The 26,698-nt window shown below is 41.3% G+C and overlaps 1 protein-coding gene across 4 annotated transcripts in view; it reads left to right on the top strand.

Moving 5' to 3' along the window:
* SIPA1L2 (signal induced proliferation associated 1 like 2) overlaps positions 1-26,698 on the top strand; it is a 272,367-nt gene that overhangs the window by 200,184 nt on the left and 45,485 nt on the right. For all 4 annotated transcript variants that reach the window (XM_036919231.2, XM_036919229.2, XM_036919227.2 and 1 more), the window contains exons 8-11: positions 5,595-5,752; positions 10,549-11,125; positions 14,582-14,856; positions 25,611-25,868. In XM_036919231.2, the coding sequence (XP_036775126.2) occupies positions 5,595-5,752; positions 10,549-11,125; positions 14,582-14,856; positions 25,611-25,868 (1,268 nt within the window). The remainder of the gene's footprint in view (positions 1-5,594; positions 5,753-10,548; positions 11,126-14,581; positions 14,857-25,610; positions 25,869-26,698) is intronic.

The raw sequence follows: 26,698 nt of genomic DNA, 5'->3' as shown, positions 1-26,698 counted from the left end.
CTTTAGAGAGTTCAGTGGCAGAAGAGTTCAATCTCTGGAATGACTGACTGACAAAGTAAAGCTAGCCGGAGCCAGGGAAAGAGAAAGAGTCTGCCTGCTCTTGGAGTGTTTTCTCCCTCCTCTGTGGTCCCATAGCCCCCGTCTGGGCCCAGCTGGCAGTGGGTTTGCTTTCCCAGAGATGCCTCCCCTGCATGTTTGCCTTCTGCTTGTTTTAGACAAATCATAGTTAAGCTATCATGGGATGTTATCAATGAAAGGAGCTCCACAAATAAGCTTTAAACTTCACTTTGGCAGAGAAACCTTTTCTTCAAACTAAGTATATAAAACAGATAGAGGTAGCATGGTGCCTGGTACATAGTAAACTTTTTTTTTTTTTAATGCATGATAAAGTTAAAGCTGCCCTGCTTGGATGAGATATCATAGCCCCGTAGAGGTTCCTAAGGAATAAGACCAAGCCCCTTGGTTTCTGAGATTCCATTTGAAGAATTCCAGTCTTAGCCTAGGGATGGGCTTGACCTCTCCAGAGGAAGCAGAGGTACAGCTTGTTAGGTTTGAGCTAGGCTTCTCCATATAATTTAGACAGATGGCTGGCCCCTCTCTTAAAGGGTTTATGTACTTCCTTCTGTAAGTCCCTAATTAGTGCTGCTAAGGAACCATTCAAATCCTGGAGGAATGCACCTCATTAAGGGCTGTTTGAGCAGGCTTGGACTGTACTTGGGTTCATCTGTAAATAATAGTATGGAATATTCTGGAAAAATATAAAATGTTTATTCAGCTTTCCATGATTAGCTTATTCACAGGTCCTAAATAGGAATGTGTACTTATACCATATAATAATAAATAGCTTAGAATAAGGTTTGGTATTGTCCAAACTGGAGAAGGCCAATCCCGGAGAGTTTGTTGTCTTAAGAAGCAAGTATGTGAAAATTAGCACGATTTCAAAGAGAAAACTGCATCTTACAAGTTCTGAAATTCAAAGAGATGAGCTAGCTCAGAACTGGGAAAAAAAATTAAGTGTAGCCCCATAAAAAGCAAATCTAAATTCTGGTTCTTAGTGCTTGGGTTGGAATCTAAAAGTCAGGTCAGTAGGAGAAGGGTTGACCAAGACTTGTTTGACCTATCTTCCTAATCCTGTTATTTTCATTTTGTTATTAAATTACTAAAAATTCACATTTTGGGTTTATTTCTATTTCTCCATTTGGAAAATATGTAGCCTTACTTAACTTGTTTACACATTTGCTCTTGCTGTTGGTAAAATATTTTGTTTGATATTTTAATATTAAATATTTTATACTATATATAAAATGATAAGCCAGTGATGAATCCTTGAAATGGTAATTAATATTTGATATGATCTTCTTGCTGATCTGAAATACAAGTGCTTAACTAGCATTCACTTCTGTGGATAGTAGAGGGGGAAGGCTTTACTTTTCCAAATACAGATGTTTTGTATTTTGTGGTAATGTGTATAGGTTTCCCTCTTACCATTTAGACTACTCTTCTGTGTTCACTTTTTCCATGTCTTTCCACAGGAAACACTGGTATATCTTAGAGCAAAATGCTAATCACTGGTGCACTTTTGAATGTAGAGTACGTGAGGTGGGGGTGGGGTGTGTGTGTGCATCTGGACTCAGGTGTATTTTGTGTGCATGTGTGTAAAATTAGGAAGGTCTCTGAAGGAGGAGAAACTAGCTCTCTCATACAGAAACTTCCCAAGCAAGGGATATGCAAGTGCAAAGTTTCTGCAGCAGAAACAAGTTGTTGTGTTGTAGGAATAAGGTGGCTGTCCAGAAAGAGTGTGGGGAGGAGACAAGGTCAGGGAGATGGTAAGGACAAGGTCAAACAAGTCTTGGTCAACCCTGCTCCTACTGACCTGACCTTTAGATTACAACCCAAGCACTAAGATCCAGAACTTAGATTTGTTTTTTATGGGGCTACATTTAATTTTTTGTCCAGTTCTGAGCTAGCTCATCTCTTTGAATTTCAGAACTTGTAAGATAGTCATTAAATGATGTAGTTTTCTCTTTGAAATCGTGCTAATTTTCACATATTTGCTTCTTAAGATGACAGACTCTCTGGAGATTGGCCTTCTCCAGTTTGAAATTCAGTTTTCTCTTCCTTGACTCAGACTCTTCCCAACCACATCCTGACCGCTTGCTTCTCTTTCATATTGTGGGCCTGTCTCCCTGCTTCCCTCTAGAATTAGGTGCAAGGTGCCTTTTTGCCCATCTTCCTTAGGTTAAAAAAAAAAAAAAGAACTTAACAAAGGAACCTGGTCACAGAGAGACAAGCAGACCTGACCTGGTCCAACTTCATGCCATTTTTGATCCATGTGTGGCTGCCTGACAGTTGTTTTCACTTCCTTCTGATTGTTCGGTCTTTCAAATCGTTTGACATTTGTTTGAGGAATTCATTAGAATAAACCCAAAGGGTGCTAGTTCTGTGGTGTCTATGTGCTTCTTGCCACGGAATTGGATGAAGAGTCACATTTTCACTTTCCTTGTCATAAAAAGAGCTTTATTCCTGTTTCCCAGCTTGAATCGATTGTTGAAATTTAGTAGAATCATCTATGTAAATCTAATACAGTATTTATTAGCGCACTCTTGCAACAGAAGATGCTAAGTTGGTTCTGTTGGCATGAGAAAATGTTAGGAGCTTCACGGGTCTAGGAATGAGAAGTAAACCCTAAAAATGCGTTTCCTTAATCCCTGACACAGGTAGTGCCAGGGGGCTGTTGGTAACCCAGGGGCTTGCCTTTGTGTTCTGCTGGCTACACTTGTTTGTAGGCTGATACCTCCTTTCCCCTTCTAGTTCTGGACTCTAATTACACAGAATTTCATTGACCTGTTAGGAAAAAGCATAACTCACTACTAAAGAAAATACTTGTCTTTGTATAAAAAGTCCAAGAAATTACTTAGGTTATTTAATGTTTGACAAAAATTTTAGAAAACAATGAATAATGTTAACTTCCCAGATGTTGTATTTCTTTGGTCTCTAAACAAATTCAAGCAACTTGTTAATGGACAAGGTGTTACTTTCTCTTATTTTATTTCTACAAAGAACTTTAGATTTTACTCTATACTTAATGCATATCCTTGCTCCCTCCCTCCATCTCACACACACACACTTTATTTTTTCTACAAAGTGCATTTGTGACAATGCTTAAGTTAACTAGACTTTTAAAAACATTTTTGTCCCATTTTACAAAGCAAAAAAATAAGCTTAGAAGGGGCAAAATGGTTTGGCATGCTGTCAGAGGAACCAGCCCTAAAGTTTCCTTTAAAAATTTGTGCTCCAACCATTCTGGTGGTGCAGTACAGAATTGGACCAGTGTCTTCCTTCAGGAGGAAGAGACAATGGGTAGGAGTAGCTGTCCAGTTTGCTGCTGGAGTAGTAACCACATTGGAGCCCCAGCTCAGTGAGCCTGTGCCTGCCTTGCCATGGAGTGGAGGCCCCCGTCGGGAGGGGGCTGCAGTGGCCCTGGAGGGAGGGGCCACAGAAGTCAACGTATGGCCTTGACCACTGCGAGTCCCATCTACCACTGCGAGTCCCGTCTTCTGTTCATGAACCTGAGAATCCCCGTGTTTCAAGGCTACTGAGTAAAGTGCAGTGTAAGCTATTGTGTTTCCAAGTTCAACAGATATGTTGAACACAATGTTCGGTATTCTTGGTAAATTTTTTTAAAGTCTCATTTGTTCCTGAATTTCCCTCATTCTCTTAAAGTATATACAAATCATGTATTTCAATTTTTGGGGAAATGGGGGAAGATGAGCAGCCCAGCCTAGTATGATTTTCAGCTTGTCTATTGATGTTTGTTCCAGATACTTACCTTGCTTCCATTTTTGTTTCTTTACATGAAATACTTCTTGTGGCTGACATCTGTGTCCACTTTAGTGTGGGTAAATAATATCTCAGTGAATATGACCTTGTCTGCTGCTGGTTTGTTTACACGCATCTGAAATTACACATTTTACTTAAATATCTAGCAAACATTTCTAAAACTAGAGATGGCTCACTAGGTTTGTGTTAATGTATACTAATAAATGTTTCAAAGCTTCACTCAGACTGTGAGGTGATTTTAGTGTGTTTATAACTTCAACCTTGGGGATTTAACTAGGAATTTTCCAGCATGTTAATCAGGGATTTAACTGGCACAGAGAGAAAGAACTCTGGAAAAATGAATATTTCATCCCCACTTTTCCAGGCCTTTTGTCATGCTGAATCACAAGTCAGGGGCCTGACAATGAAATCTTCTTTGAATCTGGGTTTAAAAGGTTTTGAGCAAAGTTGAACTTAATGCTCTTTACAGTGAAACAGGTTTTGTAGGTGCCAAATAAATTTATGAGCATGCTTGTTGTCTTTGTTATTGCTGGTGAAGAGAGATTTACTACCCAACATTGTGCCATTCTTGCAATGACATCACTAACTCATATAAAGATTATTGTATCTATTAAAACTGAAGATCACAAAACTTTTTGAGCACAGATACTATAGCTTTCTTTATTGCTTAACTTTATAGAGTGCCTGTCTGTATGTGGATTTATCAGCATTTACTTAGAGGTGGTCATAATTTTATTGCACAGCATATGTGGCTATAATTATATATTTGTATCATTTGTTTATTCATTTAGCAGATGTATATTGAGTGTCTGCTCTGTCCTGGGCAGGTCATTAGAAGCTTAGGAAATAGACACATACCCTGCCCTCCAGAAGATTATGACCTGATGGAGGAAAAGTAAGCCAACAAATGGATAGAGTACAACTACTGCTGTAACAGGAATAGTCCTGGGTGTTAGAATGGGCAGAGTGCCACCATAGGCTTGTCAAGGAAGTTTTTTTTTGGGTGAGCAGAGATCAGAGACATCTAAGCAGAGACCAGAGTTGTCTAGAGAAACCTGGGGTGAATAGAGCATTCTTGGGAGAAGTAATATCAAAAATAAAGGTGGTGTTAAAATGTTACTGCTATGGGGTTCCTTCTCTCTTGCCATATTTGTAATTTATATAAAATTACATGCTACTGGGTTTTCCAGTCGCTATTCTGGTAGAATTCTGTGTTTTCAAATTACATTTTAAAGGCCAAATTTCACATAATTACTTGAGTATATTAGCCACCAGAATAACAGTTTTGTGTAATTTTGTTGCAGAAATGCATGTGCTAGCCCAAGATACACATTAAGGCCCCTAACATACCAATGTAAGACTAAAGCAAATCTGGGCACTCTCATGGATCCTGTCTCCTCCTTTTGGGTCAAAGAGCCTAAACTATAAAATCCCTTAAAGCCTTTTGAGTTCTAATGTGTATTACTTTAGGGTGAAAAAAATACAGGTGAAAAGGAGAAAGAATGCAAGTTGAATTTGAAAGTAAAAGAGTGGAACTTAAACATGGAAGCTGTTCTTTGCATGGGTCGTTCGGGCCCAGCCCCTTGGGCTTTTCCTGTGCCACATTCGGGAGCACTAGCTTCCAAAGAATGACTCTGCTTTTCTAGGTAATTCCTTTAAATTGAAAAGGAATAAACCATATGTAGGTACATTTTTATCTAAAACCTTGTTTGTAACTCTGTGTATGTGTATGTTCACTTTCTTGACCTCCTCAGCTTCTGAGGAAAAGGCATATAGGAAATGACATCGTGACCATTGTGTTCCAAGAGCCCGGAGCACATCCTTTCACTCCGAAGAGCGTCCGGTCCCACTTTCAGCATGTCTTCGTCATAGTCAAAGTGCACAGCCCATGTACCGAAAGTGTGTGCTATAGGTGAGTCAGCAAGCCCTCATTTCTTATTCTCCCGGGCTTATTTCAACAGAACATCTTTTCCCCATATATCTTTGTTTTCAATTATTATTTCTAACTCCATAATTATCCTTTTTTTCTAATTATATTTCCCACTATCTTTGCTCAGAAATATAAGAAATTTGTATAAGAAATAATTGCCTTCTTCCCATTTTGAAAAAGTGAAATGCCTTGCAGTTCAAAATTATAAATTACACATTGCCTCAGTTTTCCCCTTGAAAACTATATCTAGCCCCTGCTGGAACATAGCTTATCAGTCTCATAAGTGGATGGTACAGCCGTGTCAGTCCTCTCTAGCCGGGGTAATTATTTTGGTGGTACATTTCTTTTCATCCAAATTACAGGAAACAGTGCAGCAAGGATTACTAACACATAAGGAGCTGGCACTAGTTTGGTGATTTCAAAAAGTCATACATGTGCCTCAGAATCCCAGGATGGCTTCTGACAAGGCCTGCTTTTTTCCTCTTTCCCCCAACTCTTGGACTCTTTCTTAGGAGATAACAGCCACCGAAAGATCTTGCTATGAGGGTATCAGTAAAGGTGTGGGTCTTTCACCTGAGTTAGAATCCAGCTCTATTGCTATCATGGTGCCTTGTGTGAGTTATTTTACAGTTTGGACCTCCACTTCCTTCTCTAAAACTGAGGACAATAGTACCTATTTCAATGTATAGTTACGAAGAATAAGTAGCAGCAATTGCACAAAACACCTACGAGAGTTCCTGGCCCTCCTTCAAAGGTTATTCCCTTTATCATTTTAAAATAGTAGTTGCCTTTTCAGTCCCTGCCAGGCCAGGTGGGGTGCCTGGGTGTGAGCAGTGAGAATGGTAGAACTGCTTGTGGGCATGCCCTTCTAAAGGCAGAGAAACCTGTCTGTCAGAGGTGGCCAGTTAACATCCCCACCCGGTGTTCCACCCATCTGGAAAGAACACAGTCTGTAAACTGGGAGCTGGTAGCCTGAATTTTGCCTCACAGTCAGCTTATTAAATGTAGTGATTTCTGGCCCCACTGTGTGGCATGCTGATGTAATAATAGACCTGAAATTGACCAGAGCATCTGCATGTTTTCCTCCCATGGGAATTCCTTACACATACCTGGATTAAAGACCACTGGTCTAAATGCTTAAAACTACTTAAAAAAATATTTGAAAACAGCATAATACCTACTCTGTTTAAATGACATTATGATTAAAACAGTATTGGTGCAAACATGGTAAACTGGCTTATTCTGAGATCTCATCTCACCCGATGAATGGGAATTGTGAAGAGTAATCTTAAATGAACTTTCCATTAGGAATGGAAATTTAGGCCTAGGGCTTTATTGTATTTGGTGTTATTTTACTGGCTGCTATTTTTAGGTCAAATCAAATACTTTAAGTTACTTTCTATGTATATCATGAAGTGACTCATTAGTACAAGAAATCTTAAAAATCACTAATATCTACTAGGTTTTCTGGGTTTAAATTAATTAGGGAGGGATATTTTTGAACCCAGTTTTTATAGAAATATAAGGTCTTCCCTGTAAAAAAGTAGACTGTTCTATGATAGAATATAGCAGGTGCAAATCATTCAGATATGTAGCCCTTAGTTTTTAACAAACCACTTTATTATCATTTAAGAAATCACTAAATTATCATTTATTAATGGTATTCAGATATAAAGTCAGTAGAGTGCCTCGAAGTTTTGAAAATGCCTCATAAACATTCAAATCGAGCATGCTTAAAAATTTCGCATGTACTCCTCAATGAATCACTAATAATCTGCTGGGATACCGTAGTCAAGTTAATTACATAACATTTTATGAGGCCTGTTCACTCAATCACATAGTATAAGGTGACAGAGCCCATATTTTCCAAAAGCACCTTATAGCTCTGTTTCAGGTGCTATTCCTGAAAACACCAGTGGCAAAATAAAGTCATTCAAATAATTTCCAAGGAAATGATAAAATACTGTCCAGGTCTACCGCTATCTAAATTGCTATGTCTTAATCAACAGATGTGATTTACAGAAGGCTGGATGGGTGGCACACGCCTCAGGTGAACCCCTGTGAATATTTGTCCAGGTGTTGAGAGGCAGTGAGGGCCTGCAGTGCCACCTAGTACAGACCTGCAGTCTATAGACATGTCACTGGGGTGAGACGACCTTCTCTGATAAAAAGTGTGCTACCTCACAAGTGTACATGTCCAGAAATGTAGAAGAGCATGGTGCTCTGAGGCATTCCCCTGGATGCAGCAGAGTTCTCTAGAAATAGTGCTGAGTCCACTTGAACCTTGAGAGAAATGATGAGGCAACATCCCTAAAGCTCCATGTAAATCATTTCAGCCTGAAATTATATAAAAACAAGCTTAACTAATTACCTCCCTTTTTATACCAGATTCTTTCACTTCAGTAGTTGTAGCCATGGCAGGGTCAGTCATGTGTTTATATACTTTCCGAGATAAACTCTGCAAAATGCATCTCTCAGTAACTGAATGAGTGAGCTTCTTGCTGCATAGCTAAATGTCAATTAAAAGTGAAGGGATAGCTATAGAGTGTAGTTAGAGAATTAAATATGTAGGCCCTCCTGACAAAAATCAGGTAATAATGTTAAATCGATGATTAAAATGATGGTTGTGACAGTAATAATGGTAAAAACACTTTGGATAATAATAGCTTTACACGCATTATTGAATCCCTACAGTGGGCTCTTAAGAATAGCATTATTTCAACCTCTATTTAACAGATGAGGAAACTGAGGCACTGAGGGGTTAAGTAACAAACTCAGAGCCTCAAAGTGATGGAGCTGAAATCTCAACGAGGGCATGAGATTCTTCACCACTATGCTCTCCTAACAGTCCTTGAATGTGCCTGTTAAGGGTGCTCATCTTTGTGTTGTTTTCAGTGGAGTTGTCTTACAGCTAAATCATCAACAAATGCTATCAAGTTATTTGGGTAAAATAAGAAATTCTGAGACATATTCTTGCTTCAGCCCATGGGGAAATTATCTAAACCTGACAAAAGAATATTGAAAGCTGTGCTTGAAAGCATTAGGATTATATAAACTTGTATAACCAGGGATCTCTAACTGATCCTCACCCCCAGAATATCATATTAATCATGGAGTAGCCATGCCTAAATTCTGCTACTTTTTCTTATACAGCTTTCATTTGAGGTGTACAGGATTGCAGTTGATCATATAGTAATATACCATGCATTGTAGAAAAGATGTCCTGTTAGATACTATGGTCAATAATTTGGGACAAAAAAGAATTGCTCTTCTAAGACATGTCTCCCTCTGCCCATTATGGAACTCCACAGTAAGGAGAGCCTCCTGGAGCTTATTTAGATATAAAAAGTTTTCCCTGATGTTTTGCTTTAAGTTCATACAAGCTGCAGTAAGAGGACAGTTTGAGATCCATAGAGCTAGATGCAAAAAGTAATCCTGCAAGGTGTCAAATGAGATTTGGCTTCCTCAGACTTCTTTGGGTAAAATTTTTGTAGGAATCTGGGCTGATTACTAGAAGACAAAGCCAAATTTAGGAGAGGTGATCATGGCGGGTTTATTATGGCCAGTACTGGGAAGGCAGGTTCCTGCAGACAGAGAAACTGAGTGCATTGATCAGTGTAGAGGGGAAGCAACATGGTGTGTTTAGACTTATCACAAGTCTAGACAGGTATCTTTGGGACAGCTCTCCAGGGGTTAAATGTGAGGATAGATCAATTCCCACTCAGTCTCAGTAATGGGGAATAGATGCTGTGGGATTCGCTCATCCCCTCAGCCCATTGCTTCATTTGTTAAGTCACTTGTTCACTCTTTAGACCTGATTTTATTCCAAAAAGGATTTGAGATGGCTAAAACTTCTGTCAGATGTTGGGGAGCATTATTGGTTTTGATATATTAAGATGGTTGTCACTGTCACTATACATTTGATCTTTTCAGTCCCTGGAATCTCTTAAAACTTATTCCCATAAAACCTTCATTTAGATTTTCAAAATGTCACCAAGTGAGCATTTCCTCAAAAAAAGTGACACATAAGATCATGACCCTGTAAGTATGATCATTGTGTTGGCTACCAGTGAGTTCCCAGGCAACCAGCTGGAGATGATGCCAGTCCATTGGAAGTGGCCATGTCTTCCTCAGCGATGACCAGCCGCAGAGACACAGAGCATCAGCCTGGTGCTGTCTGACACTGCGTATCCATCTCTGTGGAATTATTACCCTCTGTCTTAGCCTGGGCAGCCGTGGCAAAGTACCACAGACAGAAAATGTCTGTGGCTTAAACAACAAATAAATATTTCTCACCATTCTGGGGGCAAGAAGACCAAGGCAGTTTGGTTTCTCCTGAGGCCTCTCTCCTTGGCTTGCACATGGCTGTGTTCTCTCTGTGTCCACAGATGGCCTTTCCCATGTGCATGTGTATCCCTGGTGTCTTTCTGTGTGTCCAAATCTCCTTTATAAGGACACCAGTTACACTGGGTCAGGACCCACCCTAATGGTCTCATTTGATTTAATCATCTCTGCAAACCTTATCTCCAAATAAGTCATATTCCTAGTGACTGATGTTTGGGACTTCAACATACAAATTTTGAGGGGATGCAGCTCAGCCCATAATTCCCAGTCTGCTTAGTTTGACAAATTTTGCTTGAAAACCAACAAAAACTTGGTATCCAGGAATCAGTATAATAAGTGACAAAATAGGTGGCTTACAGTGAAATGTGGATATATGTCACATGCCTAATATTTATATTATCACAGTGCATCATTTCCCTTTTTCCCTTCCCCAGTGTTGGTGTATCTAGATCGAAAGATGTGCCTCCATTTGGCCCACCAATTCCCAAAGGCGTAACTTTTCCAAAGTCAGCAGTATTTCGGGACTTCCTTTTAGCCAAAGTAATCAATGCAGAAAATGCAGCCCATAAATCGGAGAAGTTTCGAGCAATGGCCACTCGAACGCGGCAAGAGTACTTGAAGGATCTGGCAGAGAACTTTGTCACGGCCGCTACCGTGGATACCTCCGTGAGATTCAGCTTCATCACGCTGGGTGCCAGGAAGAAGGAGAAAGTAAAGCCAAGGAAGGATGCCCACCTGTTCAGTGTTGGCGCGGTCATGTGGCACGTCATAGCACGGGACTTTGGCCAGTCTGCTGACATTGAATGTCTGCTTGGGATTTCCAACGAGTTCATAATGCTGATTGAAAAGGTTTCCAAGAACGTCGTGTTTAACTGTTCCTGCAGGGATGTCATTGGGTGGACATCTGGATTAATGAGTATCAAAGTGTTTTATGAAAGAGGAGAATGTATTCTTCTGTCCAATGTGGATAACTGCACTGAAGATGTCAGGGAAATCGTTCAGCGACTAGGAGTAAGTGCAGGTTCTGTATTTCCCACCATCCATAGGTGTTTAGTCCAAGATTCATAACAGATTCTACTGGGGGAATTCTAGCATGATTGTGGCACCCAGGAAATAGATTACTATTTCTTGTGGCTACAGAGATTCACTTAAAATGCTGTGTCCTTTTAAATAGTTGCTCAATACACGAGAGAGGGAGATGCACCTGTTACAAATTGATTGGAAAGGAAAAGTTAAGCAAACTTTCTAAAAGGAACATAGGGATATAGTTTTATAATACTTAAGGAAAATCAGGAGACTTGCCTAGCTATTGTGTCTGCTTGTAGAGAATTTCATGACAGTACCTTCCCAGAGGGAAATTACCAGGCATAGAACTGCTGTTGACTATATGAAGGAGTTAAGTCCTCTTTGCAGCTTCAACTCTGTGCATGTTTATACAGCAGGTATTTTTGTTTAGTCTGCCAGATTAAGTATGTGCTTGATCTTTCAGCCAGTTTCTTAAGGAGGTGTTATAGAATTACCCATTAAGTTAGACTAAGAAAGAACCAGTCATAAATGAAAATTTTTTTAAATGCTACTTTTAGTACAAAACCCCTAAGAAATGCCCATGGTATTACACAGTTGTATTTCTGTTCCTAATTTTAACAAAGATAGTGGTTTTAGCTTTAGTATATAGAGTTTATAAGAATAAATCAAATATAAGAACAGAACATGGTTTGACAAAAGAACTTCTCTTGTATAAATCTTCTGCCAAGAGGATGTATATTTCATTAATTAGAAGAGATTTAGTCAATGATGGCTCATGAGGCAAGGAGATATTATATTCATTTCCTGCCCCCGTTCCTCCCACCAAGTTTAAATGTCTCCTTTGTCATTTGAGACCATGTGTTAGAGGCAATACAATCAAGTCAGTATCTGCTAGCCTTGGAGAAATAATTTCATTATTTGCAGATACTATTTACAGGAAAAGGTCTCAGTGCGTTCAACAGTATTAGCAGGTGTATGTGTGCAAACGGAGATGTGATTTGGGGATGATTGAGTATGTGATTATCTAGAGAATTGTGTTATCCTTGTGAGCCTCAGGACCCACTGTGCTTTGAGTAATAATTGCAGAAATTTCACTGAGTTTCATCCCAATCTATGCTTCCAAAAATACATCACAAACAAGGGCCACCCTGCCAAGCACCAAACCTGACATCCATGGGTTTTTATGTACTCGCTGTTCCATGGCCCCCACCACCCCACCATTTTCCTAAAAAGATGACTGAGGGGCCTGATGTCCTGATCGTATCTGAGGACACACATTCTGTTCCCTAATGACTGGCAGCAGGAGTACTGGGAACAAACCAACCCAAAGAGTGTTGAGGGGTTAAAGCATAAGGCTGGTTTGGGGCGGCCTCAAAAGGAGACGGGAGGAAAAGCGACACGGCCGTAGCGCAGATGGTGGAGGTGGGAGCTGTTCGGCAGAGGGCAGTGCGCTTTCATGGTGGTGAGAAGTGGAATTGAAGGTGTTTGTTACGCAGGTTCATGCGCAGTGAGGGAGTGAGGGCCCATGCCTACTGGGACAGGCAGGGTGGCTTCGCGGGTGTGCAGCCTGTGCAGGCACACAGGGACCCGCTCCAGGCCAGAGGCTCTGCTGCCATCTTGGAATTCCAAATAACTTTTGACTAAGGGGCCCTCATTTTTATTTTGCGCTGGGCCCCAGGAATTACATAGCCAGTCCTGGGTACATAGACAGGAAGCCACCACTTTTGTGTGATAATTGAGCCCATATAAGTATGTGAGGGACTCCAGATAAATGTAGAACATGATCCTTCAGGCTTCGTGAATGTTAAGAATCAAGAAACAGAAGAGATAAACAGCAAAGAGCAAAAGCAGGGGAGGTGCCTATGGTTTGGAATGAGCAGAGACAGGACGCGTAGGACCCCGGGAAGCTCTGCTGTCGCCTCCGCTCTGACATGGGTGTGCCTTTCCTCTGGATGCTGGCTTTGTGTTTGAGAGAAGGCGGGGCACATGTCATATGCATTCTTTCAGTAGGACAGCTTAGTTGAAATAAAGTTGAAAAAGAAGTGAAGGAAAAATTTATTCGGGTTGTACATGTTATAAAAGTACTTTTTCAACAGTTTAAAATCATTACAGTTCATAACTTTGGAAGCTGCAGTCTTTCAGAACTTCTCCACTAATTCAGACCAGCAATCCCTTTCCTCATTTTTCTAAGCCCCAAACTGTCACAGGTGTTTGGCAGTTGTGTGCGTCCATGGTGATGACCACGGAAACCCCAGGCATGGTGGGGATACCCTGAACTAGTCCCGGGCCCGTAGCCGTACTGACAGCCACGGGTTTTAGAAAGAAGAACCAGTGTATTCAGTGTGTGTTTCATGGAAATGGAGCTTTTATTAAATGGAAACTTCATACATTAGCTCTGAGCTGTGGGGGTACAGGTATGATTACCTCACACCTCTAAGTTCCCCACAGATAAGTGATGCCCTTGTCATCCTGGCATTAATGGGCTGGTGCTTTGCTGTCAGTGAGTGTAAGCCGTCCCCAGCGAGCCCCTCTCGGGGCCATTAACTCAGTGCAGGTGCTTCAGTGCACCAACTAGGGTGCAACCCCCCTGTCTTCTTCCATGTCCTTTTGGTGGTAGTACTCGAGACTCCTTCATGGGGAGGTAAGAGCACAGAGGCTGCTACCACCTGGGTTGCACTGGCCCCCAAGGGATAGTGGATGAAGGAGGGGCAGCCCGAAGGCACAGAAGGTCCCTGCTGCTGGAGAGCCCATCCCTGCTCCGGCCTGTCAGCAGATGCCAAGGTTTTGGGCTGGCTGGCCTCCATTTGGGTTGAACGTTTGTCACCACGCAGGCAGCCAGGCCAGTCAGTTCACAGGAGAGGGATCCTGGAGGACAGACAGGATGTGCCCAGTGCCAGGCTGGGAGAGCACATACAAGCTTCCCAACACTCAGACTTCTTGCTACTGCAACTGAGTTTTGGTTTAGAAGTGCAGTGGGCCATTTTTAAGTTGAATAAAATTGTCTGGTATATTTTAACAGTTGATGGGCACAACTTGTAATGGTTTCAAAAGAGTCTTGGCATTGTTTCCATTGCTACAGTCCGTATTTGAACAGTGGGATTTATATGTAAGAGCCCAGTCAGTTGACATACGGAAAGAGAGGCAGGAATTATCAGAGCCCCCGTAGGCTCACAAGCTCTGGGTCAGTGACAGCTAAGAATGAGGAGGACTCCGGTAAAAGTGAATTTGCCTTTGGAAATGAAACATTTGCTTTTGTTGTTTTCCTTGCACCTGATGCCGTGGTTAATTGTGGTAGACCCTGGATTGAAATGGGTCTTTCTCATGTGGAGAGGAGGAGGAAAGGGCCACGAAGGCTGAGGATGGAGGGAAGGGCATAGAAGCCTGTGTGCACCTCAGCCCAGGCTCTGCAGCCACCTCGCTAATGGTCTTCTTGCCCCTCAGATAGTGACGAGAGGCTGCGAGACTGTGGAAATGACCCTAAGGAGGAATGGGCTGGGCCAGCTTGGCTTCCATGTGAATTTTGAAGGAATCGTTGCTGACGTGGAACCTTTCGGCTTTGCATGGAAGGCTGGCCTTCGCCAAGGGAGTCGCCTCGTGGAGATCTGCAAAGTGGCCGTGGCCACACTGACTCATGAGCAGATGATCGACCTACTGCGGACCTCCGTGACGGTGAAGGTGGTCATCATCCAGCCCCATAATGATGGCTCCCCCCGGAGGTAAGGCACAGGGGCCCTACACACGGCTCCCCGCTCCGTGGCCTTGGCAGCAGGTGATGTCCTCATGACATCACTCACAGGGGTGTCTTCGGCCAAAGTTGTTTAGACCATTAGAGCAATTTAAAAAGTGCCTTAAAAGCATTGCACTATTATCAATGATAGATTGTAATTTTCGAAGCCATCTTATAGGACATTGAACATGTAAAAGCTGAGATATTACAAACTAAGGAGTAGAGAACCTGCTTGGTTCACCTGGACCACTGAGACATATGTCTGAGAGGACATGGTCTTTATTATAGCCCAGCCCTTAGCAAATTGAACATTCTTCTCTGCATGGCTGCAATTCCTCTCCATAGTGTGAAGTCACTGACCATTCAGAGGACATAAAGGATCAATAAGCAATAGTGGAATATCAGATATGCTCTGTGTGGAGACTTCTCCACTCTGCTTGAACTGGGTCGGCAGAGTCGCCTAAGCTATCATGGGACAGGTACGCAGAGAAGTGGCTGTATGCAGAAAGCTCAGAGGTGGATGGGTGGAGGGTAGGAGTAAGAAAGGAATGAGAAAGTGACACTGTTTCATGTTGATAAAAAATAATCATGCCTGACATCAAGAAAATATTAGGCCAAAAGGAGAAAGAACGCTTATCAAGAGCAAGCCACATCTCTGGCTGCGGCCCAGAGTGTGGTGCAGAGCATCTAGTAGAGAAGCTAGAGTACATTCTCACTCCATCTCTAAGGCAGTTCCTACATGTTGGCCGCTGAAGGCTCTGGCTTTTGAAAAAAGGCCAAGCGTACTTAGAATCCAGGTTTAGCAGTATGATCTTGGGTATGCACATGCTCTTTAAGCCTCATTTCATGTCCATCTGTACGATGGGGACTATAGTGTAACCTACTTCATACTGTTTTTATGAAGCTTAAGTAAGGTGATATATGTAAAGCACATAGCACTTTTTGACATAATGAACACACATTTTAGTTAAAAAAAACTTAGGATATTGATTCAAATTTTTCATGCTCTAAAAGAAATTCTTATCATTCCAAGACAGCAAGATTACTACTATGCCCACTTTTGGACTTATTTCTGCAGTCACTGGAGCCATTCTTAAAACCTTTTCCACCTCCTCTCTCCAGCCTCTAAGCCAGTGCTGTCCAAGAGCGCTCTCTGGGACAGTATGTCTTCTGTCTGTACTGTCCAGAACACTAGCCACGTGTGACTGTTATGCACTTGAAATGTGGTTAGTGCGACTGAGAAGATGAATGTTTCATTTCAATTAACTAAGATTTAATTAGTCACAGGTGGTTAGTGGCTGCCTGCCTGATTGAATAGATCCGTTCTCAACCACAATTTTTTTCTTAGAAGACAAGCCAGTGCTATACTACCTTCCTCTCTGATTAACATGCAGAATTTGCAACAGTCTGCTCCTATTAGTTATCTTGCCATATGTTCCCTGCCTGACTTTTCTGTGGCCTTGTTTTCTATATCTGCCCAGTAAGTTTGCAAAGTAATGTTTTACCGAGCTGAAATTTCTCTTGAGAATAGCAGCCCACAGAGATAACCAAGATGATCCTTGTTGCCTTGCCAGATTCGAATCCATTCTCTCCCCAAGAGTCCTGTGAATCCCACACAGTGGGATGAGTACAGAGCAATCAGAGACAAAGTATTTTATTAAAAAGGGGGCTTGGAAACAACAGAAGGCAAATCCTTTGAGGCTAAAATACTGTGTTAAGTGAAAGTCCTTTCAAATAAATTTTAAGCCAGTTGTTAGAAATTTTTCCATATGGTAAGGTTTTTTGTCTTCCTTTGGTAGAATTGCAGCTTTATAATTCTTACAGTGGGACTCAAGTCTTTTCATCTGTCTTAGGGGTTGATTATTGCTATAGAATTAGACAAAAATGTTACCATGTTCTCTCTTTGGATTAAAAAAACATTTCTTACCTATTTTTAGTTTTGGCCTCCTGTTGCTCAGAAATTTTTTAGGCTTTCAGGAGATGTGGTTAATAAACATGTTAACATTATCATTATGTTTGGTATTTAGAACATATGATTTAGAAGAATAGAATTTCCTAAGAAATGCTAAATTGTTTTTCAGCCAAAACAAATAAACAAAAACTACCGTTAAAAGTTCTGGCTGTTATTTTTCTATCCAAAGACATGTTATCTGCCTTGGTCTGCATGTAATTAATTCTTTGTTTTAAATGCAAATTCTCTATTGAAGCTATTTAAGATACTTGAGATTTTCCCTTTGTTTCCTCAGAGTCTCATTACTGTCATTCCCTGAAGACACAGATTTCTTTTCCTGATTAATCTGAAATAGCTGTCTCCTATATTTTAACTTCAGCCAGAACTAGGAGTAGCTATTTGCCTGGCAGGAACACACCACAGTTGCCATGCCTATTACCTACTTTCTGCCTGTCAAAAATGTTTTAAACCTAGAACATGTTGTTTAAAATTCCTTCCATTCAGCCTTACAGTTTTCTGTGAATTTGAGTTTGTAAATGTTTACATCCATATTTTTGTTGGTTTGGATTCACGTTCTGCCTGTGGCTGTCTAGGTGTCCCAACAAAAGTACTGGCTGTTGTCAGGCAGCTTCATGTAACAAGAAGTTGTTGTCCTGGCAGAACAGTCCTTTGCTTTAGACTGCAGTGAGGGTATGGAACGTCACTTGACTCTCTTCCATAATCCCAGCCCGTTCAGCCTTCTGCATTATTGGATTTTTTTAAGATGTTGTAGAGGAAGGCCTCAATGGGTAAGCACTTGAGTCATGTTAAAAATTAAAATACAAATAAAAATGACCTTATCACTTGGTACCATAACTCCTTTAGTGAAATATACAAAGATAAATCTCAAGCTCAAACTACACATTTGATGTGTAACTTGGAAAAGTACCCCTTTAAGAATCCATTGTTCTTAGTGCTTGGAAAGGAGGGGGCAAAAAGAAAACATTCATTTAAATGATCATATTGGGGGGGGGGGTATTTTTCATTTAAGTTGTCTTTAATGTAAGATTCATACAGTCTACAGAAATAGCCAAATTAATGAAATGCAAGGCATTTCAGTCTTCATAAATATTGTGAGTAATTGAGTGAAAAACGCTTCAATTTTTCTGTCATTTATTGGCTTGATTTTTGTCCTTCAGGGTATCAGTGAGAAATAATTCTCCTGAGAGTCCATCTGCTCCTATCAGCAGAAGGACAGGCCTGTCATTTAATAAACTCACTTCTAGTTGTCCTCAGGTCAGAAGGTGTTTGCTTATGACTCAGAAACTGCTGGATTAAGTGAAGTCTTTAGTTGGGACAGTATTCATCAAAAGCTTTCCTGCTTTTTGAAGTCCCACATCTCAAGGGTGATAAATTCAGCAATCCCTCAGATGGAAAGGAAGGCTGAACCGTTTTCTTTTTCTTTGTGAAGTTCCAGAGAATGTGGAACAGAGAGGATTCCCTTTGGGAATGCTTATTAGCTGATCTCACGCTGGGATTGGATCGGAGTGAATTCATATCATATAGATTGGGTATGAATGGCAAGAAGCAGTTAGGAAATAGCGCTCTTCAAATGGAAATGAGGTTTTTAAAGGGAGCGAGGGTCAGGCCCAAGCTGACAGTCTCTGTGGCAAAGATGGAGACACATAATTAAGCACTTCCTTGGTTTTGCAAGGGATAGCATGGCCCAGCCTCTAGCCTTCACAGGTGACTGACATTCTATCAATGTCATTTTAAGGAAAGCACATCAATTTAAAAGGCTGATGTAAAGGAGGTAACTTATCAGAATTATGCATGAGTTGTTATACAATGTGAGTGATTTAGTAAATATGTCCAATAAAAGTGGAAATGGAATTCCTTGCTGTGGTGCATCTGTTTTGTGTGATTTTTCATACTTTGTTGTTGACATACCGTCCAAGACATTTTTCCATATAGTGCTGAACAGTGGGAATTATGTCATGAATCTAAACTGATGTTCTCTCATCATTCTATAAAATTGGAATTTTATGTTCTTGTCCTCTGTTCTGATGCCCATTGCATGACGATCCAACTCCCCGAAGTATGCAGAGGAGGATGTGGAAGTAGAAATAGGAAGGAAAACTCAATTGTGTCAGATTAGCAGTAGGTAGGTAGGTAGGTATGAATAAATGAATGAATGAAGGAAAGAATGAATAGAAGATGGTGAGTTGAAATCTGCACCAAAGAGAGGTTTTAGATGAGAGTTCCAAAATGCTTGTATAGATAAGAAAAATTAGTTGTCTGGTATTGTCTTATGGATGCTCAGTGATGAGTTTATAATGTGATCTGGGAAAACTAATACAGAACTGAAGTTCCCAAAGTAACTCAAAGCACAGTCACTATTCGGAGTCCTCTGCCTGGGCCTCCCAGTGATGGTAAAATTATTCTCCAACTCCTTGAAGTAAGAACATTGGATTACAGAAGGAAGTGAGGTGGGCTGCCTCACTCACGTGTACTCATTCATTCATTCATTCATAACTAGTTTGTGCCAGAAACTGTGCTGGGCACTTGGGCTATTCAAATACCAAGACACGCATAATCTTTACTTCTACGGCCTCTTCCTTGTCTACCTGGCATTCTAAAATACAGTCCTTCCTGTTCATATTTTTGCTATTGAAAAATGGTTTTCTCAAACTGTAACAGCAACTTACTAATAAGCATTGCAGTGCAGAAAACTCTCACCCCCTCCAGTTAATAAGCTACACTTTAGTGCATGTGCTTTTTTGTTGTTTGAAATGTCACATTCCTGAAACTGTTGGGAATGCACAGGGTGGCAGTCTGGCATGAGCATTCTGTTAGGTGCTTGACAAGTTAACTCTGTACTATGATAATGGCCAGCCAGTGGATATTCTCTGTCGTGGAAATATACTCATCAAAAAGCAGGCATCTTTTATAGCCATGGAGGATCTTCTGTATTTAGCTTTGAAGTATACAGTGTGCAATAAAATACTCTCCTGTTCTTAAGCTTTCTAAGGAAAAAAGGAATTGGCTGGCTCCAAGAAGGACTTTCTGAGCCTGTTGTAAGCAGAATGCTCTGCTAGGTACTGGGTATACAGTGGGTAAAGACACAGTGCCCCAGTGTGTGGCAAGGAAGGAAAGGGATGGAAGCTGGTCAAGTATTCAGTACCAGAGAGCCTCACTTCCTATTTAACATGGCACACACCTTCACAATTCAAGATTTTTAGTCAAAGGGCTTGGTCAAGTGGGTTTGTGGTCCAGATGTCTATTTCTATCTATAAATTAAGGGAATTTGTAGAAAAGGGAATTAATATTTCATTTAGTGCCTATTTCATGTTTGGTATTGCCCCTAGCTTTTATAGTGAGTTATACTGTGTGGTTATCTCCCTTTTGGAAGCTTTTGAGTTTTTTTTCTGCCACAGAAAGTGTTTGTGATTCCAGTGAATGAGCACCAGTTACCCCTGTCACCTTGTTGGATGATTGGGAAGAAGTCTTTTAGCTGTTAGACTATTAGCATAACAGATGCTAAAATGATGAAAATATCAGCGATTATTTCAATCCCTAGGGGTATAAAGAAGTTCTTCTACAAAGTGCATAATAAAGAAGAAGCAGGTAGCTTCTTAGAGGGGATCTCTTTGCCTTCGTTTCCAAAGATTCTTTCAGCTCCTTTTGGAAAGTATGACATTATGTGGGCCACGTTTCCTGTTCTTTGATGGTTTTCTCAGGAGATGGGAAGTGTTTTGGAAAGATCACTGAGCTGGGAGCCAGCAGTTCCAGGTTCTAGTGTGAACTTGTCCCTGATCAGCTGTATCACCTTCCCAACCCCTCTGAGCTGCAGATCAGACACTTTGGTGAAATTGAAATCATGTATTGTCTGTGGAAAACTGTAAAGTGCCCCATTGGAAGTGTGGATTTGAAGTAAAGGATAGCATTGGAACTTGATGCAAGGCTCTTCATTAGGTGATTGGGTTTGCTTAAATGTTCTCTAGGATGCAGCCAAGCAAAGTGAAGCCAATAAGCTATTTCAGAGCACAGTAAATGCAAATAATTACATGATTAAGCTGTGGCTGCATTTGCCTTGGTTTGTCCTGTCCAGGTCCAGCTAATTTTCTCCAACCATCTTTTTTTTTTTTTGGTACAAATATGCCGTGTTCCTTTAAACTTTCTCAGTTCTCTAGGTTTTTCATTTTGGATTCAAAAATACTATTCCTATTCATCATGCTCTAGGACTCTTCCCCCTTCACAGTTTTGAAGCAGCATAAAGTCATGTCCTACTTTTATATAAGATGAAAGTTATAAAGTAACAGGATAATGATATATTGTTCTATAGCTAAATGTACACAAAGGGCATTTTACATCTCTAAAATTGTCTGTAGTTCTGATTATTATATGAAATCAACCTTTACAATTGCATAGTTCTGTAAATATATTACCTAGGAAGAGCTTTCATGAAAGTTATGTCCCTTATGCTATTTAATACTGGTTTCCTCTCTTAATATAGAAGGAAAAAGCAGTATTCTCTGTTTGTAACTAAATTCTTTCTTAGGAAGCTGTCATTTCAGAAAGCTCACATATTCCATATAATTTAATCCTTTGCTGTTACTGTTTCACTTACAGGAGGAGAAACATGGGCCCAAATAGATAGTCCCATGTGTAACTATACATAGGCAGGTCTGGGTTTTGAGCCAAGTTCATACTTTCTTAAGTGAAAACAGTCAGGTTGCTGTATCAGAGGACAAAGAGAGGAAACTGATGGCTGGGCTTGAACACTGGCGATCCTGGCAGTCAGTCTGCAGAGGTTGAAGCACTCCTTAGAGCTGAGACCATGATTGGCTAGCAGTGATCCTTCTTTCAAGGGTCCAAATTATGGATGGTAAATGAAGGCATCTCCCAAGAGCTAAAGGTGGCATTTGAAGTGGATGGGTGCTTTCTTGCAGGCCGTGCTGGGGGTCTCTGATGTTAGGGGTGCATAGGTGCCGTGCTCAGAAGTGAGTGTGAGGGCCTGGTAGCTATGAACCAGAGTGGACTCACATTTGCGCCAGCCACACCTGGAAAGCCAGAAAGTGGTGGCAGCTGTAGACCTGGAGTCTACCAGTGGGAAACCTGCTCTAGATAGCAGGAAGCAAGGGAGAAGGCTGGTGAGTAGATATGAGTAAACTAATGAGTATCCCTTGTACAGGAAGAAGCCATCCCAGGGAAATCCAGAGTGCTATGTTCAGAAGGACGAGTGGTACTGTATTTCAGAATAAAGCAGGAGAATGTAAGGTCTTCGGAGGCCTCCAGTTAATGGAACTACTTGTCATTCTCAGCGTTTCGTAGTGTCACATTTTTAACTAGCACATTTGTTATGCCCTTCTTGGTCTACAAAGTGTCTGGCCTTCCAGGATATAATACCAAGAGAGATTAGACCCAGAAAAGTGACTGGCTAGACAAGCAATATTAAAAAGTACATTTACTTTTAACCTGAAACTAAGTTTTTTATTGATCTCTAACTAGCATGTTAATTAGAAGCGTACATAGATGGCATGTGCATTGTGACTGAGCAAAGCAGCGATCAGTGTGCTCACGTGTAGGTGATCCTGAGGCCTTACCTAAGGTTTGGAGTATCTCCTTTGGGCATACAAACTGTGGAAAGTGTGCCAGCCCCTTAAAATGCAGTGTACATCCATTGACTTGATTTGGTTCATGGGAAAAAAGCATGTTTATCAGTGAGGTCTGAATTTGTACACTGTACAGGAAAGCAGAAGACACGTTTTCTCTTCATAACTGTTTCAGTTGTGCACAAGATGAGCAGCTCACTTTTTTCAGAAATGTCTTCTGGCACCAGGTCTTTCTGCATCTGGGCCCTTCGGGTTTTTGTTGGTCTTCACTTAGTGGTACAAATGTTTCCCGTGTGACTCTCACAGCAGCACCAGGTTTGAGGCTCCAGTTGAGCTGGGGTATCTTGCCTGGTGTCCTGCACAAGAACCTCCGCAGGAGAAGAAGGTGTGTTCAAGGGCAAGTGCAGCATGAGGACCTCTGTAGGCTGATTGGTTACTTTTCTTTAGATGCCTTCCCATTTCCCTACAAATTGGCTGAATTTTCTATATCCTTTAAGGAATGTCTCATACACATGGAGCAAAAGTAAGTTTGATTAGGTTTCATGTTTGTTACAATTAGTGGTATTTATTTGATGTCTTAGTCATAGAAGTAAAGCAAAAATCTAGTTCATAAGAGTGGTTATTGTAAAAGTGTCACATAATAACAAAAATTAATTTTGATTTTAAAACAGCCATTCTTTTGAGAAGAGCTCATTTTTATTAGAGCCAAAAAAAAGCTGATTTTTAATGTTAAAAGATCATTTACATATGACTTTGTGCAAGAGGTTGGAAATGATATAATTCCACCCTGATTCTCTACTCAACCTAATGTACTGCACAAGTTTTTGTCAGCACTCTCTAAAATACTAGTCATGATTATGCATTTATATAATGTTTTCTTTGAAGATTCAAGCTAAATTACAGCCTCTTATTAAAGAGTCCATGAGCATGAATTAAATACACCACAGTATTCAGCCATATGTCTTCCCTTTCCTTATTCTTCCTTTTAAGCCAAACCCATTAAATTGGAAACCCAAACAAGCACTGGAAATGCACATGCTCTTTGGTCCTCCAGATTTGAGTCACATTCCTTTCATTCAACCTATAACTCCAGGACCTTTAACCAAAGTGTAAGAACTTTGGTGGGGTCTCCAAGAGCCTCTGAGACCCCACAGCCGGGGGGTTCAGCTGAACATCCCAAGACATGCTTAGAGCTTCAGTTAGGGTAGCGGACAAGAGTAGGTTTTCTTGATGTTTTGATGTTACTGTCAGACTCCACCTTTAAGATTTTCTACTTAGGTCATTGGCCATATGGATGGATCATTAGTCCCAGGGGTGGTGGTATCTATAGAAAAACACTTGGAGACAATATAAGTCCATGAGTAAAAATGGTACAGCTTTGGCATTATATAAGAAAATAATAGTAATGCAATCCAGTGTAAATTTGGACTTGTTAAATTTGGCTAATAATTTAGCTAACACATTCAGTATATACAGAGTAATTTAAACCTGCCTAGATAAGAGAGATGGATTTTGCTTCTAGGGAAGGAGAGTTAAAATAAAAGAAATGAAGTAAGGTGTACTAAAAACAGATGACCACCACCTCATTCTCTGGGAACAGGTGTAAATACCTCCTCCTTAGGACAGTTGATTCTGTCCATTTCTATACCATTCTGGAAGGGCAGCTCCCCCATCCATTTGTTAGCCCAAACCAAAAACCAGGATATTGTGTTTGATTTCTACCTCTCCCTCCATCCCAAACTCCAAGCACTGTTGATCTGACAGGTAAGAAATGATTTCCATCCAGTATTGCTGCTGAGAAGAATGGAGCTGTCCTGCATCCCAGTTCTCTGGGTGGGCTCTGTCTCCCCCAAGCCCCAGAGACTTAGGATCTCTTCTTCATCGCAGGAGTCTGAATTCCACAACAATGTCTCTGAATGTAGGGTCAGGGGTAGGTAGTTATTTCCGGACTGGCTTGGAGCCTACAGACCCCAGGGTGGAACTTCTCTTTGTTCATTCACCTCTTCCTAGGTGGTCCCCATGTCAAGCTTTCTTTCACTTTTGCTTCCTGCCTTGCTTCTCCTTGGCCTCACTCTGCACACCCTTGGGTCTGCCTTGCTCTGCTGGACCATTAGCCTTCTTGCATTTGCTTACCATCATCATATACTATGTTTAGAGTATCGGGTGTTTTTTTAGTTATGTTGATGGTTGAGTTTGTTTCTGTTTCTTGTTCTCTCTGTCCTTGTGTTAATGATTTTGAGAAGAGGCTGAAAGTTTGCTGTACCATCTTGAGAATGGCAGTATACTTATTAAAGAGTGATATTGTAGCCCTGTAGATTTCTCAAAGGGTGGGTATTGAAATTTTGATATTGACACTGAAATGTGTAGGGAGAGGCATTACTGGCTTTATCAGCTGGTAGGTTGGGGAAATTTTCCCTGACAGTGAAATCTGACACTTACCCAGTCTCCCTGTGTCCTTGCCAAACTGCACCAAGTGGCTTCACAGGCTAACAAACTTTGGTCCAGTTCCTACTGCTGTTTACACTGTGTAATTAGTGGGAAACCTGAGGGGTGGCTGGCATAAATCATATTTTTCAGGCGAAAATGTGTTATGTCCCTGCTTTATCACTTGAGCACACAGGTGGGCACTCTAGGAGATGGATTTTTTGGGACCTATAACACTAGTTAGAGAGAGTGACTGTGGTAACCAATGCTACACATGACTGTGACAGGAACAGACACTCAAGTTTTCCCTTGACTTTGACAGCTTTTCTCATTTTACTTTTCACCTTTCTCAGACTAAATAGAAGATATTACTCTGATTCCTGATTAATAGCTATACTTTAAAATATCCGTTAAGATTATATACAAGGCATTTTTAATCGGTTAAAATTTATTTATCACCCATGTTCAGGGTACATGATTCCACATAAGCAAATTGGTTACAGATATATTCAGGTTTAAGAAGTTTGCTGACTATCTAGAGAGACAGAATATATGCATGAAATACCTAACAGTGATGTCTGTCAATTAACCAGAGTCACAGCATGATGTGACTCCTACTGATCCACACTGGGTCAGAAATAGGCATGATACTCCTTAGGGTGGATGGCTCTGCATCATCATCTCTGAGCCCCAAGAAGCACACATATGGCTGGGAGCCCTGCTGATGGCTCAGCACTGAACCTGCCTTCTTACCTTCTTTTCTTGGCCCAACAGAGGGTGTTCAGAACTCTGCCGGATCCCCATGGTGGAATACAAACTTGACAGTGAAGGCACCCCGTGTGAGTACAAAACCCCCTTCCGGAGGAACACCACATGGCACCGCGTGCCCACCCCTGCCCTGCAGCCCCTGTCCAGGGCCTCCCCTGTGCCCAGCACGCCTGACCGACTGCAGTGCCAGCAGCTGCTCCAGCAGGCCCAGGCTGCCATCCCTCGCAGCACCTCCTTTGACCGGAAGCTGCCTGATGGCACGAGGTAATGCTGAAATTGTATCCTCAAGGCGGTCCTTGTGAAACTCAGCTTAGAACTTAAGGTTATGGGGAGGAGCTTCTTACCCGGCTCAGTCATTTCTGAGTTCTTGTTCTCACCAAGCTGGAAGGCAGGGTGGCAGGGCAAACCAGGCTCCAGAGGCCGCGTTGCAGGATCCATCTCACTGCTGGACCAGAGATGGTGCTGAGAATGTGCCGGTCTTACCCGTGGATCCTGCCACCAGGGCCATGGCTTCCCTCTCCATCCAGGACCCTTGTGATCAACTGGCTCTCTAAACCATCTTGGGAAAGATAACCTGAGGAATCATTCTGCATGAGCCTCCAGGTCTGAAGTGTGAACAGTTTCAAGTATCAATGAAACAAACCTGCATGTCAATTATTTAATCCCATCATCCTGATGTGTGGAGTGTTTTAACATTATCAGCATTTCTTTGCTTTTCTCTCTCATTTTATGCAGAGTGAGTTAAGTTTAAAATTAGTCATTCAGTGAGAGAATGCACTTGTTTAAAAATTAAATCCAACAGCGTCAGCAGCTGGTAAGAAATTTGGGGTGCATAGCCCACAGGTAGTTGTAAGTGAAAAGAGTAGTAAAGTCATCGTTGATTCCTTCCCTTTTGCTTTAGCTTTCATGTAACTCTTGGCGCCAAGGAAACACTATGTGTTTCTTCAAAATGTCTCGTCAGGCTCTGGCCTAATAGAGTGCTGCAAGCTTGGATACTGAGCCAGGCTGCTCACTCACTTTACCGTGGGCCATTCCTATCCTCTCCTGTGTCCAATTTCTGCATCTTTTCCAGATGCAGAAGGTCTCTTACTAAT

Source organism: Manis pentadactyla, chromosome 8, assembly GCF_030020395.1.
Source record: "Manis pentadactyla isolate mManPen7 chromosome 8, mManPen7.hap1, whole genome shotgun sequence".
In the NCBI taxonomy this organism is placed as follows: domain Eukaryota; kingdom Metazoa; phylum Chordata; class Mammalia; order Pholidota; family Manidae; genus Manis; species Manis pentadactyla.
Note: the sequence above shows the minus strand (reverse complement) of the source record. Positions and strands in the feature narration are given on the sequence as shown.